This window comes from Artibeus jamaicensis, unplaced genomic scaffold (genome assembly GCF_021234435.1).
Source record: "Artibeus jamaicensis isolate MK-2021 breed Jamaican fruit bat unplaced genomic scaffold, CSHL_Jam_final contig_3126, whole genome shotgun sequence".
Taxonomy (NCBI): Eukaryota; Metazoa; Chordata; class Mammalia; order Chiroptera; family Phyllostomidae; genus Artibeus; species Artibeus jamaicensis.
In genome coordinates this window covers 3,674,485-3,693,924 of record NW_026521723.1, presented here as the reverse complement: position 1 = coordinate 3,693,924, position 19,440 = coordinate 3,674,485, and the positions used below count along the sequence as shown (strand labels likewise).

The following is a 19,440-nucleotide window of genomic DNA, read 5'->3' as shown; positions in this document are numbered from 1 at the left end:
CTTCACAGGTCCTGTGTTTTATATGATTTAATTAATTTATTATTTTTCTCTGAACCAAATTACACTTCTCCACATCTTTATTTAAAATAGGAAGACTTAAATAAAATGTAATTCTGTGCTCTCATGATGTATGTCCAGTGTTAAATAGGGGGGAGGTTTTACCCCTCCTTGTCTATCATAACTTCATAGCCTGTTAGTGCTTGCCTATATTATATTTCTTATTTCTATGATTTAATTATCTTATTTTTGGTCCACTGTGAGTGGGAATCTCAATCTGCAGAATGTTACAGGGCTACCTCTTAACTGAGCATACTGTTGAGGACAAAAGAAGAACGATACAAAGAGACAATGTAAAGATCATTTTTATTTGGTACTTGAATGAAATCATGCAACACTCAAGATCACATGGAAGGAAGCCCACTAGCCTAATACCGTCACTGCACACGCAGAGAAATAGCGAACAGAAACTGAAGTGACTAACCAAAATCCTAGGGCTGCCGACAAAGGTGGAACTGAAATCTGGGGCTTCTCTTCCCTCTTCTGTCTTCTGTATCATGCTGCCACGGATCCCCGGCATTCAGGCCTCACCGAGATGGCACGTTCCTGGTCACTGTTGTGAACTCCACAATGATCCTGGTTATGGTTATTGACTCAACAGTGATAAACCAGCACTCGCTGTTCAATGCTTTCTATTTAATTACTAAACAATAGTTAGTGGAGTGTATGGACCATTTGCATGGGGACTCATTTCCTAACTGCTTATTCATTTTATTTTATAATTTGTTAAGCAATGATATTTAATAATGCAGTTATGTGGTTAACAAGTACACACTGGTTCTGTTACAAGAATCAATGTTATTTTTTTAAAAGTTAGTGGTACATTCCATATCCTCCAAACATCTAAAGAGGAAAAGCTAATAGATTGTGTAATATTCCCAGAAGGTAAAGTAAATAACCAACAAAAGAGTAAAGTAAAAGGTGATCTTATGTTTAAAATGTTTCTGGGCTTTGTTTGATGGTCTCTTGGTTATTTTTTGTGAGTAGAGAGGATTGTTTATTTTATTTTATTTATTTTATTTTTATTTCTTCCTGCCCTTCCTATAACAAACTTATCTAGAACCTCAGCTTTTTGACTACTACACAATGCTGTGGAAAATGTAATTATTCCTCAGTTATCCTAACTATTTCTCTCATGGAGAAATATCTAAATTTCCATTTGGAAAAATGAGCTGAGGTAAAAAGAGAAGATAAATTCAAAAGTCATCCATTTGAAATATCAACACTTCATCTGATATTAACCAGAGTAAGACTGAAACTATTGAAAAAATTATGTATATTGGGTAATGTGCTCACACTACCTTTGATGTTTGTTTTCCCATTAAAGGACTGAGTTCAGAAGGGTGGCATTCCAAACACTGGAGACTGTGCTCAAAAAAGGAACCTAATGATACTTGTTCTTTAGTAGTTCCTGAGTTGGGCTTTGTACCCAAGCAGACACACTTCTCGTACATGTACCTAACTTGACAGGAAAGAGTAAAACACACAGTTCCATGTAATTTTTATTTTTTCAAGAAAAAAAATACACAACTGAATAAGAAAGCGGCCAAATACATACATTTCAAAAAATGAAAGTCCACGTTTAGGCTGTCAGAAAGTGGGGTCAATGTTTAGGGGTAGGGGACCTGGGGAAAAGAAGTAGGGAGGTAGGATGTGGGGGAAAGTCTTACAAAGTCTAAGCATAAGGCACAATGTCCCTAGCCAGTGAGAATGGATTTGATTGGGTTCTATTTGTGAATAAACCCGTAAAGGCAACCTATAACTAATCACAGTTGAAATTTATGCTGGCCTCAAATAATTGTATTCAGTTGCCTTACGCGTGAATCATTAGGCAGTCGATTCCAAAGAGTTATAGACAGGTCATTGACATGGCCCAACCAGATTTACACAGTCTATGAAAAGAATAAGAAAGTGCTTTATTTGATAACATCTTTGCTCTACTTTTTGATACATATGCTATACTGTATTCAAAGTCCTATACTGAGAAGACTGAAAGTGAGATTAGATTTTAGAATTAAAAAAAATAAGCAAGTACAGTTTTTAAACTTAAAATTGATTATAAAAACATTTTGGCCATTATTTTATGGCCAAAGTGCTACTACTATAGCCAAGTGCTACGATGCATGGAACTTAGCAGGTATCCAATAAGTGGGAGCTGAGAGTGACAACAGGTTAGATGGATGTTGGTTCATCTGAATAAGGACATTTATAACATAGTAGAAACATACTAGAGACTGCAGGGATTTGGGAAACAACCTGACTCGCGGACCGTAGAAGTAAAAATTCATTAGCAAGGTTGTCTGTGAAAAACGACAGGATAAAACAATGATATAGAAGTTAAAATTCAGAACAACTGGGAAGGATCCAAAGGAAAGGAAAAAAAATTAAGCTTTAAGTAACAAAGTTATAAGAATTAAGACTGTTTTGCCCAGACATATCAGAAAGACTTAAACCCATTAACATTTCAGGTATCAAATACCGTCAAATAACAAGATACTACAATAAATCCAATTCTGCACTTAAAAAAAATCAGTACTGGCCTGTTTCTTAAAATGATACATTAGTTTTAAAAGCACAGGTTTATTTTTTTTAGTAAAAATAAAATAATTTCATTTTTTCATAAATTTTTCTTAGGTTTTTGTCTCAAATTTCAAAATGCTTTGATAGAAAATACGTTTGCAAAAATAAAACCAAATTTTCTGCAAATTTTCTCTAAATGTTATTGTTTAGATTATTTAACAATATTGTCGACTGTTAACAGTATTCAAGGCATAGCCTACGATATACATGTTATTTTCTGTGATACAAATATATTAAATATTGCCTGCATACCTGATCAATTTGTTCATGAAATTTTTTCCATATTTATCATATTTTGAAAAATGCCCTGATCCACAGGTTTAATCTAAGAATAAAAACAGAAAAAATAAAATATTACCAGTCATTTACTGTCTGTTGAGAATGTGTTAATATAATCACCCTAGAAAAACTTATAATTTTAAAAGTGAACAAGTTTAAATAAATTTTTATATTTCTCAAGAATATCTTACACTTAATGTTCAATCTCTTTGGAAGCTCTAGAAGAATGAAGTTATTCAAGTTTTTATTTTACATAACCCTAGATTGGCAGACGAAAAGGTAGGCAAATCTTATTCTATTTCTTCTCCTACTGCATTGCTTAGCTTGGGTAGAATATGGCAAATTGTTTGCTGTATCCTATTGTTTTTATTTATTTTAAAAACCATAATTCAGGAGATTTATCATCCTCTAATTAAATTTCTAAAAGCAACGAAAAAATCATCTCAATACAGGTATTTCTTAATCACATGTGAATAAAGTTTGCAATAAATGTTGCAGCTGTAAATAGTCTTCATTAATAATCAACATCTGTAATTTTGACTAATGCATTTATCCAGTCATCATATATGTGTTAGGGATACACTATATAGACACTGAGTAGGAAAAAAGATTAAGAAAACACAGCTCCTGCCTCCCAGAACACAAAAATCCTCTGAGAAAGAGCAACGAGAATAGTAAAGGTGAGAGGCAATAAATGAAATTAGTTCTGGAATTACAGAGGACGGACAGTTTAGGGAGCTTAGGGGAGAGTTTCTGGAGAAGATGGCATCTAAATCATGTTTTAAAGGGTGGAGATGCTGGCTGTTTTTCAGGTCAAGGAAGGTTATGGTGGCAAGGGAGAGTTTTATAATAAGCCATGACAAGGATAAAAACCCAGGGAACTAACTACAAGGCTGTACCTCACTTAGAAGTATGGGTGGAGCATGGAACTTCAAGAAAGACTGTGTTAAAAAATGTATGAAGGACCTTAAATGCTATGACAGGAATTGGGATTTTATCCTTACTCTAATGGGGAGCCACTGAAGTATTTTAAGCAGATCAGTTACAAGATCCTATTTATATATTCTATCAATTTGATGGGAGGTGGGAGAAGGAATTGGAAGGGGGCTACACTGAAGTTTGAGAAATCAGACTATATTTGTTTATGTTTCTCACTTCCTTAGATTATTATGATCACCGTGCTCTATTTTACTCTAAATCTAGAGTCTACAAAGTCTTAAACACATGTGTTTTCCTACTTCTAAATTACCTGTGGCCCACTGACACTGATGACCTGAAGCAACCATATTCTCTTAGACACTGTGGACCGCAGCCTGCAAGATGTCTCCTATTTAGCATTAGCTTTCCTTTTAAATTTAGATGTAAAACTCAGGATTACAATACAATGATGTTTCATTATTAGATGAGAATGGTGTAATAATGAATATGATCCTAACAATTAATGGATAAAGTCTGGGAGTTTGTGAATGACTTACTTGTTTTATCAAGCGGGTAGATTCAAGGTTATGCCCAATGAATAATAAGACATAACTGCCATTAATAGTCCACTTCTTCAGTGGAAGAAAAGGTAGTGTGGCGAAGAGCTAGGGCTGGCAGTTTTATAACTTTGAGAAAACTTGGGGCCTCTCTTCTCCAGATACTAATGGGACTAATATTGGTTTATAATCATTATTATTTGAATAATACTAACAATTTACAGAGAGCTTATTATTTCACAGTTGTGCCACTGAATGAGCTTTATGTCTATTAATTTACTTAACCTTTTTGATAACTCTTAAGAAATAGGCACTATTATCCCTAATGCACAGATTAAACATGAGAGGGGGTAAGCACTCTGCCTAATGTCACCTGGTTGGAAGTGTGGACAGTAGACAGACAGGTTTATTTATATTTTAAATATATTTTATTGACTATGCTATTACAGTTGTTCCACTTTCTCCCCTCCCCTCCCCAGTACTCTCCTTCCCTTGAACAATCCTCCACTTCGTTCATGTCCATGGGTCATACATACAAGTTCTTTGGCTTCTCCATTTCTTATACTTTTCTTAACACCTGCCTGTCCATTTTGTACCTACCAATTATGTTTCTTACTTCTTGTACCTTTTCCCCTTCTTCTCCCTGCTGAAAACCCTCCATATTATCTCTATTTCTGTGATTGCGTTCCTGTTCTAGTTGTTTGTTTAGTTTGTTTTTGTTTTTCAGATTTGGTGGTTGATAGTTGTGAGTTTGTTGTCATTTTATGTTCATAGTTTTGATCTTCTTCTTCTTAAATAAGTCCATTTAACACCAAGCCCTTATTATATGAAGCATTAAAGAGACACAGGTTTAAAATCCACACAATTTGGCTCCTGAAGCCACATTCTCAAATTCTAATCTATAATGAAAAGTAAACACAATAAAATGAACCCTTAATTTAAGGAATGCTTAAAACTGTAATGAACAAGCTATTAGCCTCAAATCCTCAGGTTGTCCTACTAGTGCTGACAGAAGAGCAGGTATCTCATTTCATTGGGAAATATTTAAAAGCTGTCTCTGTTGGCAATCCTTAAATGCGCCAGAGAACTGGGCCATTTCTTCACCCAACATCACTGTAATAATAAATTAGGAGGTTTAATGTGTGGGATTATGTAATTCCCTGTGAAACTCAATAAACTCATTTCACTTGAAATAAAAAATAAGTGGGGATTTTCATTTACATTATTTTTAAAAAATTGGAACTCAAGTAAAACTTGTTGATTAGCATCAATTCAAACCTATACAAATTTTCAACTATATATAATTTTTAATGCGAGACTTTTTAAGGGGCTAAGATATTAAAAATCGTAGTGAACAATACTTCCATGACAAAATTGAGTCTCCTAAAATGTCAATAAATTGTTGGAGTTGCACGGTGATGCATATCCATTTAGGCTGCAAATATAACTGGAGTTATCTGAATTGAGGGGATATTTGGGAGAGAAAGGGAAATAAGTAGAAACTATTTCCTCATAGAAATCTATACTCATTTGTTTAACAATCTTGGTAGAGAAATTGAGAAAAATACCAGCTATTTTTCTCCTATTCAAATATATAACTGTTTTATTTAATAGTACCACAAAACTGATATCCAAAATAGTCATTATTTTATAATTGAAAATAAATTTTGCTTTCCTTTGAAGCCTTGCTGTATCAGAGTGATGTATGCTTCTTGAAAGCACACCTGCTTTAAAATCGACTAGCAATTTCACATCCAAATGTATAGTTTGTAGAAGCATTTTTAATCAGATTAGTAAGAAGAATATTATTCAAATTCCAAAATGTCATTAATGTTATGGTTTTATTTTAGTAACCTCACCATTAAATTAGAGAAAAATCACCATAAGCAGAATCATCCTACAGTGCTCACGAAAGAAAGCAGTCCAGCTCCCTCTACTGAATTACTATTCAGAGAATGTGCCTGGTGTTTAAACCATAATTTTATGATCAAAATGACTCTATTAAAATAATTATAAAATTTTCCTGTAAGGTCTAATGTCTTTCAAATTATAGAAACATACATAATACCAATATCTGAGTGTAATTGTAAATTACATATGTCCTTACAGTTTTCAAACAGGGGCTCCTTTTCTCTGAATTGTTCTTGTTTGAGGGAATTACATGTTTTAAGGTTGTAATTTTAAATTTGTTTTTCTTGAATTGATAAAACTGAAAACTTACTTGAGAGACAATGGGACTCTGAACTACCTTAATAAGAACATGGATTCCACTTTTGTTCTTGAAAGTCAAAAATGTACTTAGATGGAACTTAAATATATCTTTCAATCAGTGAAATAAAGATATTGGGTTGATGGAAAAATCCATTTAGTTTTTTTCTGTAAAATGAAAGACACAGTTTTCATTTTTAACCAATAATTTTATTGATTTGGATATTCTGAGTATGTCGGCTATCTCCTGCTATTGGCTTCTTGTGGGTAGAGGCCAGGGGTGCTGCTTAACATCTTCCAAAGCATGAAACAGCCCCACAGCAAAGAATTATTTGGCCAAAATGTTAGTAGTACCAAGAAACTTTGCAAACTTCTTTTGACAGGTGTGATCAGTCACAGCCCCTTCTCTATAGACTGCACAAATCTTGTTTTGTGTTGCAGTTGCATTTTTACCTGTATTGAAATAATAAAGCATAGTATGCCAAAAATGTTGCATGTCTTCTTCCATCTTCAGTGTTAAAATGGCTACACAAAAACTCGCAATTTTGATAAGTTTCTTTTTAAGTGAATGCTGGTAGGACAGATGTCACAATACAATCTAACAAAATTATTTCAAATGACGTTCAAGACAGCTAAGCACTACTAGGGCCATTGTATGAAAAAAAAACTAAATGAACTTTTTGGCCAACCCAGTATTTCCTGACAACCCAATATTTCCTGACATGAATAAAGTAACATTATAATAATATAATTACTGAAAAATGTGACTCATAATTATTATTAGTTGAGAGTCCACCATGTGCCATGGACTGGGAAATGCACTATACCCTCATTACTTTTTTGAATATGCATTTCCAATACACTTAGTAGTATTGCTATGCTCATTTTGCAAATAAGAAAACAAGAGCTAGAGACAAGAGCCAGAAAGAAAACAAATGTCTTGATCCATAGCCCCAGCTCTTGCACTCCCATGCAGTGAAGTCCATGCTCTACGCTGGTAGCCTGTGACATCTGTGAGCAGTGACAGTCTATACAAATTAATCAGAGAATTATTTTTCAGAAATGTCATCAAGCTATAGCTACACTATCTACAAAAGCAGAAAAAATCACTACTCAATCAGTTCCAGTCCTTTGTAACCAAATATTTTGGGTCAGTTCTAAAAAATGGCAATCTACAAGCCATACCCTGAAACTTGACTCTTTTTAGTAAGGACACACATTTATTATTAGCAAAGAAAAACACAGCTGAGCAGATACAGGGTTTTAATGAACAGATGCTTATTTGCCATCTAGCATGAGAAGAAAAGCAATTTTATACTAATCTGTCATCTATAAAAGAAAATTTTTATTTGAGACCTAGATTACCATCCACTGGGGTTGAGTTCAGTAAGGGATTACTCCAAATTTACAGGGTAAATCCAAATGTGTATTACATTCCACTCTTGCAGCTAATAGCAAAAGCATTATTCATGTTTAGAGCCATGCACATCTCTACAAAAACATAAAACCTGTGTCTTATAACCAGCAAAAACATTTTTTGATAGTGTCATATATTTCTCATCCAGGTAGGGACTATGCTTGCAGAATAAAGTGCAAATGCCATCAATCTGAACATTTAAAACTAAAAGCTAGGCAGAAACTGATTTATTCATGAAATCGCAGTATGCACATACTATTATTAACTCCATTAGAAGTATGTGTTGCTAGAGTTTAAAAGTATATATATTTTAGTATATACTTTTTGAATACTATGAGGGGGACCCCCCAAAAAACTGGAATTATCTTCTAGAGGGTGGGCATCTTGTAGTATAGGCTTCCCCTGATAGGTAAGTATCCTAGGAACTCATCTATATCGGTGTACCAGCTGGTGTTGTTGTAAGAGGCTGCATTCAGCCTTGGTGAATTGTTTTGAAAATTCTTTCAACACGTTTGCCCATTTCATGATGATGGGTGACCTACAAGTGCATCTGTGCACATTATGCTGAGAGTTCTGCAGTTTTTGACCAAAAACGGCATGACCCCCATGCACCACCCTTCCTATTCACCTGATCTCACCCCTAGTGATTATTGTGCTTGTTCCCCGGATGAAAAAAGTTCTCAAAAGGAAACATTTTGCCACTTTGGAAGAAGTGAAACAAAAAACAGCAGAAGCACTAAAAGTCATTAAAATTGACAAGTCCAAATACCGTTTTAAGCAGTGAAAAAGTCTTGATAGGTGTATCACATCAAATGGAGAGTGCTTTGAAGGTGACTGAAGTTCAAACATATAAGAATAAACACACAAATTTTTACAAGTGAATTCCATTTTGGGGGGAACCATATATATATGTATATATATATATATATATGTGTGTGTGTTTTATATAAAAGTGGCTATAAAATAAATATTTTACTCTTATCCATAATAGATCCAAAACTGCAGCATGAAACATATTAGTGGCACTGATGTTATTTATACATTTGTGGAATACAGTGCTTTTTATCACCTCACCAACAATTTTGATGAGTGTATTAAAACAAATTTGTTGGAAGAATTATTCAAAATGTGGTGCATTTAAAAGTAACTGATACACTGGCTGAGTGGCTCAGTAGGATGGAGTGTTGTCCCCCCCACCAAAAGGCGGTGGGTTTGATTCCCAGTCAGGACACATACCTAGATTGTGGGTTGGATGCCCGACTGAGGTATGTATAGGAGGCAACTGATTGATGTTTATCTCCCTTATCAATGTCTGTCCGTCTCTCTCTCATATCAGTAATAAACATATTATCAGGTAAAGATTAAATAAATAAATAAAAATAACCAAAGTCTCTCTAGTAAGAACTATTAATGCAGGCTTTACAAAATAGCATTAGCGAGACCATCCTCACAATGTATATTGTACAATGAACTAAGCCAAATATTTGGAAATCATTTCTGTAATGAAAAACAGTATCAGCAACTCCTAAGGCTTCCACAGAGCATAAATCTTCCAAAATTAAAAGAAATATGGCTTCTAATTATATAGTTTATGTTCTAAAAGTGAGCCATCTTATTTGGAAAAGCAGTAAGAAATAAACTTTCTCCCATTTTTGGCCTCATCTCATGTACAATAAAGTTAGGCACCAATGTACTTACAGGTTTTGCCTTACATGTGAGTATGTCTGGCTATTACTCCTATAATTCTTATACTTCTCATAAACCTTTAAATAAATAAGAACCAATCTACTATCCTGTTTCTGTAAAGTTATACTAATAGCACATAGTTGTAGAGGAAGTATGAGGAAGGCAGTATCCCAGTGTGCTTTTGCTGGAACTTTTAAAAGATACATACTCTTTTTTTATTAAGGCGTAACTGGCATGTAATATTGCGTTACTTTTAGGTGTACAACATAATGATTTGTTGTAGGTGTATGGTACAAAATGATTGCCACAATAAGTTCAGTTAACATTTATCACTGCACGTAGTTACAACATTTTTTCATGTGATGAGAACTTTTAGATCTATTCTCTTACCAACTTTCAAACATACAATGAAGTACATACTCTTTGACTGTAATTTTAGAAGTTGTTCCTAAATGAAAAGTACCTATATTCTTTAATTCAGCAATTTCACTTCCAGGACATTTTCCTCCCAACCTAACTGCACATATGGACAAGAACTTGCATTAGGATGTTCATTTTTGTACTACTTGTAATAAAATGAGATTGAAAACTACATTTCCAAAAACCAAAGAAATAGTCGAATCAATTCCTGTGCATATAATGAAATCCAATACACTGTGTTAAAATCAGTGCTGATATGGGATAATCTCTTAATCTTCAAAATGTGTGCTAAGTGAAAAAGGAAAGGCACAAAATGGTGTGTACAGTATGTTCATTTTTAAAGAAGTGCATATACAAATATTTGCTAATATATGCATATCTGAAAAAGATCAAGGAGATCCTCTTCTGAACCCCACAACTTGTAAGTAAATTAGGGAAATTTCAGGAAAGTATTTGAACAACTTTAAGGAATTCCTAGTCACCTACAGGAGTCAGAAGCCATGTTCCTTTCCACCTTAGCATCTTCACTCAGACCATATCTTTTGCTTGCTTATTCCTCAGCACATACCTCAGATATCCCTTTCTGAAAGAAACTTTGATTTTTTTCTAAGCTCTAGACCAAGTTTGACCACTCTGATGTAAAATATTCTTTATTTGTCTTTGTAATACTCAGCAAAACTTCCAGCAAAAAATTATAGAATTAGTTAATTGATTTCTATTTCCCAAAGAGAACATAGTATCTTGGACCTTGACTAGGAACTAGTTTATTGAAGTAGCACGAATACCAAGCACAGTGCTTTGCACATACTGAGCACTCAATAAGTACAGTATTTATTGCTGTTATGTATGTTGAACTGTTAATTCACATGAGTTTAACTCTTGAATTGTCCAACAATGTAAGTTAGGCAAGTAACTATGTAATTCTAAGATTATTTATAGCTCCAAAACCTTCAATCTATGCCTAAATGAAACTAAGAATATTGTTGTCTCTAAAAACTGGCTAATTTGCTATTGAGTTTTAGGTAACCTTGTAACCCAAGTCTTCATCTATCTCAGCTACCAAACAAGAGAACTGAACAAGATGCATGTCTAAGGCACCTTCTCATTTCTCCAACGGCCTCTCTTCTATCACATTTTTAGCTTCTGACCACGAATTGCATATTGCAATGCTGCATGCCTTTAACCCTTACGAATCTCTCTCTTAGACTCTCAGTCTCTCTCCCTCGCTCTCTCTCTCTCCAGTGCACACACACACACACACACACACACACACACACACACACTTTGAACTTTCCATAATTTTATTCCAGGAGAAGATAAAGTTTGAGTGAGGAGACTATTCTTATTGGACCCTGCTTGAGTCTCTATAACCCATCCTACTTCCTGTCCAAGGGTGTAGAAAAGAAGGGCATACATTATGAATATGGGGCTCAGGATCTGCAGTAAGCATCCTTGCTGCTGCTATATCCTCCACTATTATTGTGAGAGGTAGACTGATTGCAAAAGTTGCCCTAATTCTCCCTCCTGGTCTTTATCCACACTGTTTGCAAAGTATTTTTAGCTTCTTCCATTCAATAGGTGGAGATGATTCCCCACTGCTGAATTTGAGCTGGGCTCAGGACTGGTCTTTACCAACAGAACGTGGCTTCCACCAATAGAGAAAACCGAGAGAAGCATATTAGAGAAGGTAAACACACAAAGAATTGATTTTTCCTGAAAAATAAGCAGCTAACTCCCAGAAGTAAAGCTTCCTAAGCTGACCCAAAGCAGACTAATAGATGAAGACAACTAGCTACAATCAGAAAATCACCCAGCTGTGCAGACTAAATTGCCAACCTACACAATAATGTACTACATAAAATGGTTGCTGATTTAAACCACTATGTTTTGAAATGCTTTATTGTGGCACATAATTAACTGATACAGTGTAGTTCAAAATAGTAAGAGTGAATTCTACACCCATAAACCTCCCAACTATCAAGGAAAATACTTGGGAATGGTCTGACAAGAGTTTCAGCCGCAATGGCCAAAGCCTTCTCAGTTCATTTTTCCCTATTTTGTAGGACAATATTATGGCTTCCTTTATTGTGTGTGCTTAGATAATACCCACTCACTATTTCTTACTTCCATCCATTGTTGGGGTTTTCTGAGTAACTGAGACATTCAGAAATAAACGAACCAAAGAATCCATGGGTGCCTAATTGGGAATAGTCAGTCTTGGCACCAATTATTCTAGACATATTGTTGGCTGTCCCAAGTCAGGTCACCACTTCTAACTGATCCAAGTGTAGCTTATTTGTACAAAAAGAGTTAGGGCTTCCTTCAATTTCATAGAGAAAACTTATAGAAGAACAGAATGGAAAACACGCAATCGGATGAGAATGTGTAACTGAAAGCAGGCCCAGCCGCCTGCTGCTACAAAAGCAGGTGCTGTCGTAAAGGAAAGTGATTTATTTTCAGGTGCCAGCAACATGGAAGATGGTGGGCCATCTCTGGGGAAGATGGGGGACTCATGTCTCAAAACCATCTTCACATCTCAGTGGAGGCAGTGGTCTTTATCAGGAGGGTGAGGGGAAGAGAACAAAGAGATCAAGGGAGGGGACTGAAAAGTTTTCTATGGTACAGGCCAGCACAGTCCATTCCAATAAGACAACTCATGGCCCGGTGTGCATCATCCTGATTTAGTCATCCTGACTCCGTGTCATCCTTGCTCCACGGATGAAGGTAATCAAATCTCCTGGATCTGGGAAGCCTGAAGGTCAGAGTCTGTATCTTTCAGAGTTAGTTCCTAGGATTCTTATATAAACAGGCTGCCCATTTACATGCTACATATCAGTCAGAGTCAGCACTTACAGAAACAATGTCAGCAGAATGGCAGGGTGGGTTTCAACTCCTCACTGTTACAATTTTCCACTGTTACAAAAGAATTTAAGGATAAGACTGGAAAAGGCCTTCCCTTGATACTCCATAGCTATTGAATAAGTAGTGTTCCCAGGTGAATTTCAACCACCATTATTGTCTTAGCATCTCAAGTGAATTTGGTTTCCTTTCCAAACCATGAGATCCTTAATGTTCCACACTCACTGCAATATTATGAGGTTCCAAGTTATAACCTTGTCTCTCTCTTACGCTTAACATTAAAGGGGCATATAACTCCTATTGTTAGTTCCCTGTAGGTGATAAATAAATAAAAATGTTAGAAATATGCAATGGTCAGGATGAAGAATGTATGTCTTATACTTAAATACTCTAAGACAGACATGTAAACAGGAAAGTCATTAATAATTATGGTAACCATAAAATTTGTCACCCAAACCACTCTTGAGGGTGAAGTAGGGTACCATAGTAATTGAATCAGGACATCAGGCATAAACCAGGGCTGCATTAGATATACCAGGCTGTTCACTGAGTGATAAAGAAGAAAGTGTTAGAGGAAAAAAAAGGGGGGGAATTCAGCCAGAGGGAAGGGACAGCTATCTAATTTCTGATTAATCTATTCTCCCATAGTTTAGTTTCATTATGTTGTAAAAGGATGAATTCTTAGAAAATCAGACATAGGCATGTTCATTGAAGTACTTGAACTCAAAGTCAAATTAAGTAATCCTTTGATTAGAAATTGTTTTGGATTATGTGCAACTCTGAGTTCCCCTTAAATGTAATGGATAATTGAGAACTGACTGGCTAAATAAGAGAGGCAGCACTAAAAGCTAATTTCATTCTTGGAACACACACTGCGATAATGGATTATGATAATAGGGTACCATAAAACAATTACTGAATACCACAGCACATTTAGAACTAGTTCTAGTTGAAATATGTAGTATTTCATTTAATAATAAGGTGCGAGTGAGAGTATATAAATTTTGTTATTTAAACAGAAATTAGCTGGATGAAAATATGAGTAATTTCAAATATATGATAATACTTTGTACACTATAAGAATGATTATAATAACTGCATGATTTAACCTCATCAAATAGCCTATATTTCCCTTCTTAAATATAGAGAATATATTTTAGTCTTGACTTTGATCTCCACAGGGAAGAGAAAATTCTGACCTATTTTTTTAAAAAATAAGAAGAGGTACAAATGGGCATTTTTCTGGTCTTTTTATTTTTTATAAAATTTTTTGAAAAATGATATATAAATGTAAAAGTCAAATATTAATTCATCGCCTACCACTTCAGAGAAAACTTTGTTTAGTATTCCAATGAGTTAGCTCATTTTTTAATATATGTAAGAAATGAAATGAAGAAGTCATATATATGGTGACAAAAGGAGATTTGACTCTCGGTGGTAAACACACAATGAAATATACAGATGATATATTATAGGACTGTATACTTGAAACATATATCATTTTATTAGCCTATATCACCCTAATAAATTTAAGTTAAAATTAAAAAAATGAAATGGTCCTTTGTGAAAGCCTAACAATAGAGAATAAAATAACATTTTGAGAAGAGTTGACGCCCTGGCTGGTGTAGCTCAGTAGATTGAGCGGGGGCTTGCGAACCAGACAATTACGGTTCGATTCCCAGCCAGGGCACGTACCTCGGATTGCAGGCCGGTTCCCTGCAGGCCACTTCCCAGCAGGGGACGCATGAAAGGCAACCATACATTGATGCTTCTCTCCCTCTCCCCTTCCCCTCTAAAGATAAATAAATAAAATATTTTTTAAAAAATTAAAAAATTTAAAAAAAAAGAAGAGTTGAATATAAGTTCATATATATTCACAGAGGCACAAAGATACTCTTTTATCATAGCTCCACTATGTTGCTCTCCTGTATATTTGGAACCTATATTGCATGAGTTTACTTCCATTAATGGACTCAGAGCGCTGGAACTCTATGATGTTTTATACAAAATAAATGGCCAGAACAACAAAAAAAAGAGGTGTGGTTGAGAATATAAGACAAAGTGATTGTAAAACACTTAAAATACAATGTGATGAAATACTGCCATCTTATACCAAGTAATGCTGATAGCTTTGTGCTTAGTTTTACAAAGGCCCATGTTTAATGGCATGAAAACTTGGGGAGTAAAGAAAAAACGGAAGAAAAAAACCCCTACTTTTCCTGCTTTTAATAAAATGATCAAGTGACAATGAAGTGAAATAAAGAGTATTACTCCATTAAGAATATAATGAAAGTCTTAATATAGGATGTTTTACTTGAAATTTTAAAATGCTAACTGAGCAAAGGAATTACTAATCAGAACCATGCATTACATAAGTGGAAAATTCTATAGACTGGAAATTATAAGGAGCAGAGAAGTAACTTTCCCAAGGTCACCACATTCTTATATGGCATAGCTAAAAACTGAGCACATTCGTACCAACCCCAATAGATAGAATTTTCTGTAAATACTTGCAACAATTAAAGTATATTTTTATTGATTTTTAAAAAATATGTCAACAGTAGACAAGTGTTCTCCTCCAAATTTCCATTAAAAATGATAGGATAGTTAGAATTTTCCTAAAAGTCAGAAAAGGTTTGGAATATAACAACTTTTGTTATATTAGTCATAAAATATTTTGGATTTGTATAAAACTGAAAACATGAAGAGAACATTGGTATTTTCTATTTCCTTCTATGTTGCACTCACAACAACAGCACAAATCAACTTTTTTGTTTAGAAGCATGGAACAGGTGTACATATAAGGCTTTGTTAAATGAATGAATTTGCATCAACTGTCACTTCCAGACTGAATGGGTTACACTTTGGGGATTTTCTGAGATCTAAAATCCTTTTCCTGGATCTCTTTACCCAGAAGACTGGGAGAGTAATCCCTGTCCAAGACTTTTTTTTAAGTACTATTCTGGCCTGAAGTAGTAAGCACAAGATATTAAAATGAGTTTATAAAAGTAGAAAAAAAGATGAAAAATTAGCAGTTGGGGTACACTAACATTTTCTAGTAACAAAATGTATACAAATCACGTCCACCCAGACTGTATGAAAGAATTAGAAAAATACAGGAAAATGAGTCTGCCTTGCCCTAATTGGCTTTTCACCGTAGGCAGTGAGAGACAGAGTTCTGAGCTGCAGGTATCTCCCACACTGTATCTGTAGCCCACCTTCTACTTACACATGGGAAAGCCTGAAAAGGTGAGTCAAACCTAGAAAAGCAATTTACTGAAAAGAGTACTGTAATAAATTATAATTTTTATTGGATTAAATAAATCATCAAAGAAAAAAAGCAATATTCTGTGGCAACTAAACTCAAGTTTTCAGTTTTTAAATGAATACATTTTAATTATCTCACATCATGGAGTCTGCAAGGACATTATCTGATTTGAGTTGATGCTTTTCCCAAGGCCTTTTTTGAGATGAACTGATACATTGCCCACATAATACACCACTGGTACCAAACAAACCCCTTCCTTGTGCTTATGTCTTGGGATTCGCCTTCTATCCGGCATTTACTAAAATTCCACAGAGGCGTGTGCGCAGAGGACTCAAGTGAAGCAACAGTTAACTGCAGAGCTCCACCTCCTTGTTGTAAATAATCAAGGAAAGCCTTTTATAAGCAATACAAAATGTCACCACAGGCTGACGCTCTTTCTATAAGAATAATTAGATTCTTTTCTCTCCAGGATGATTAGCACATACTTCATTGCCTTTATAACTCCGAATTCAGTTTTCTTGGTTCATATGTATTTTCCCTTCTCTTCAAAACAGGTTACAATGTGCCATGCCTAAAACATATCAATAAGTATGTAGTGACTACAGACCAAAAGACCCGCAGGAGAGGGTACATGAACTCGGATTTTTGCCCTCAAGGTCTTGGACGCACACTGTCACAGCTGTTTGGGAAATATAGGGCGGCGGGCTGGCAAGACACTAGGCCCCTTTGGCCAAGCCATCCTTTGGCCCGGCATCCTTCCGGGGCGCAGCTGTGGGCAGCGCTCGGAAGAAGGCTCACTTGCAGTCCAGGACTTGAGTCCAGAGTCAGGACAAGGTATTTTCGGCGCTAATCCTTTCTGCTAAAACACACTGACTGACAATTTCACGCTTCTGCTAGTCCGGTAAATTCAGAGAAATCGCTGATCTGAAGGGCTGAGGCTTCCACCCCTAGGAGGGCCCCGCCTGAGGCTTGCGGGAAGTGAGAGGAAGCCGGTGTGGAGACCAGCGCCTTTGGTGCGCCGGAAGAATCGCTACGAATCGGATCTGAAAGCAGAACCTCTCCCCTTTGAGCAATTAAATGTGCAGAAAAACTTGTCCTCTGATCTGACCCCACTGAAAATAAATACCAGAGCGAGGGCACTGGAAAGGAAACTGGGCATGTGAGTGTGCTCCCAGGGTGGGGCTGTAGGTGAGACGCTCTCTCAAAGCGGCGAGACGGTTAAACTGAAAAGCCAACAGTGGGCGGGTGGATCTTTACATTTTACAAACTCATCGCCCTCATCCGCTCTTCTCTCCTCTCGGCGTGTGAGTGCCCTTCCTTCCCACAGCGACACTGGGATCAGAAAACGGGCAAATCTGCACTGTGCCAAACCCGAGGGGGTCTCTCCCCCCACCTCCCCGCTGTTCCTACCCAACCCCACCGGCTTTAAATCCGGCTCAACTCGTGTTGCACAGTCCCCGCCCCAGACCGGAGATCTGCCACACACAGCTCACACTGTTTCTCCAACCTCGGAACAGCAGGTGAGCTCATTGCCTCTCACTCAGAAATGTAACTTTCAGAAAGAGATCGCGAGAGCACCCCCTCCCCTGCGCCTCCACCGAGCACGCAAACACACGCAGCTGCAGTTCACAAACACGTACGATCCTCAGCTCCAGCCCCCGGCCCCACTGTCCCCGTTTTCCTGGGGGAGAGGTCGAGAGGTTTTCAAACGTCCTCTCTTGGCCTCAACTTGCCAACAGCGGAAGGGATGTGCAGAATTAAAGATGCAACGAGGAAGTCTTTCTCTGACTTAAAAAAATAAAGAAAAGAGTAGAATAAATAGCACCCGAAATAACAGGAAGTAGGAGTTGTACTTGCAACTCTCTATGAAGGGCAGGGCTAGCAATTAAAACTTCCTATGGGGAAAAAAATCCAAAAAATTCTTAAGTCTAGCGAGGAAATAAACCTGCTGCTCTGTCAAGTGCAGGAGAGCGCGAAGAACGCGCTGTTAGGACCAACTCGTGCCAGCCACCCCCGGGTCTCAGGATGACGGAGCCGGAGGACCGCCCCAGGGTCAGAAAGGGATTCCCGGCGACAAATTTTAGTTGTTGGGGGTTTTGCATGATTTCTCCTGAGGCTCAGAACAGAACTGAGACCTGAGGTTGAATCACAGGACCTGAAAATTTTACAAACCCTACATTTAAGGTCAAACCTGGCTCGGTTCTTTGCCCACTATCCGTCCTAAACTCACTGCCCACCAAGAAAATGGGGGAGGAGGGGTCCGAACCACGATTTAAGCTTTAGGAGGATTTTAAGGGAGCAATTAAAGTCCTCTTTCTCTTCTACCTCTCCCATCCCCTCTTCGCCTGAGACCAAGGGGAAGTTTACGGGGTTTTATCACGAAAAAAGTGCGCCCAGCTATTGCTCGCAAGACCTAAGCGAAAGGAAAACTGCCCGGAGCGAAATGACGTGGACTTTGAAATCAGGCACTGGATTGTCAGTGGGCAACAGCTCGCCACCCAGGCGGGAGCCACCGCGGGAAGAGGAGGCAGGCGAATCCTGCCCTCCGGCCCCCGAAGCCCTGGCCCGGGCCTCACCCAAAGTTCCTGGAGATTTACCCAGTGCCCCCGTCGCCTCGCAAACTTGAGTCAACCGGCCGAGCCCAAACGTGTGGCACAGGTGACTGAACCCAAAGCCAGCTCTGCGCCCGCACCGCCGTCCCTTTACTTCCCCCAGGATCCTGGGCGCACTGCCTGGCGGTGCAAGGCCGGGGCCGGGGCCGGGGCCCTAAGAAAGCTGCCCCCGGCCCACGTTGGGCTGTTCCGGGGCCCCTGCTCACCTGGCCTGAGGACAGCAGCGGAGATCAAGAGGCAGAAGACCAGACGGCAGGAGGGGGCCGCCTTCGGTGCCATATTCCTCCTCGTCCTCCGAAACCACCGAGAGTCCGCGACGGAGGAGGAAGCGCCTTTCCCTGTGCCCCGCGCTGCCCGCGCACTCGTGGGTCGGGACGCAGCGGGCAGCGGCTTCTCGCAAACACTCGGCCCCCCGGGGCTGTGGCGCTGCACCTTCGGGTGTCCGCCGCACGTAACTTTCCACCACGCCGTGCCCCAGCTCCTCCTCCCTACAACACTAGCCCTTGGCCCCTTGGCTGCTTCTCCGGGGACCGGCTACCCTCTCTCTTCCTGGGAGACACTTGAGCAATTCGGAAAGGT

The 19,440-nt window shown here is 37.8% G+C and overlaps 1 protein-coding gene across 1 annotated transcript in view; it reads right to left on the bottom strand.

Annotated features, from left to right (window-relative positions):
* ALCAM (activated leukocyte cell adhesion molecule) overlaps positions 1-19,232 on the bottom strand; it is a 198,332-nt gene extending 179,100 nt beyond the window's left edge. The window contains exon 1 of the mRNA XM_053663166.1: positions 19,068-19,232. Within this exon, the coding sequence (XP_053519141.1) occupies positions 19,068-19,140 (73 nt within the window). The 5' untranslated portion in view covers positions 19,141-19,232. The remainder of the gene's footprint in view (positions 1-19,067) is intronic.
* Positions 19,233-19,440: the final 208 nt, after the last annotated feature.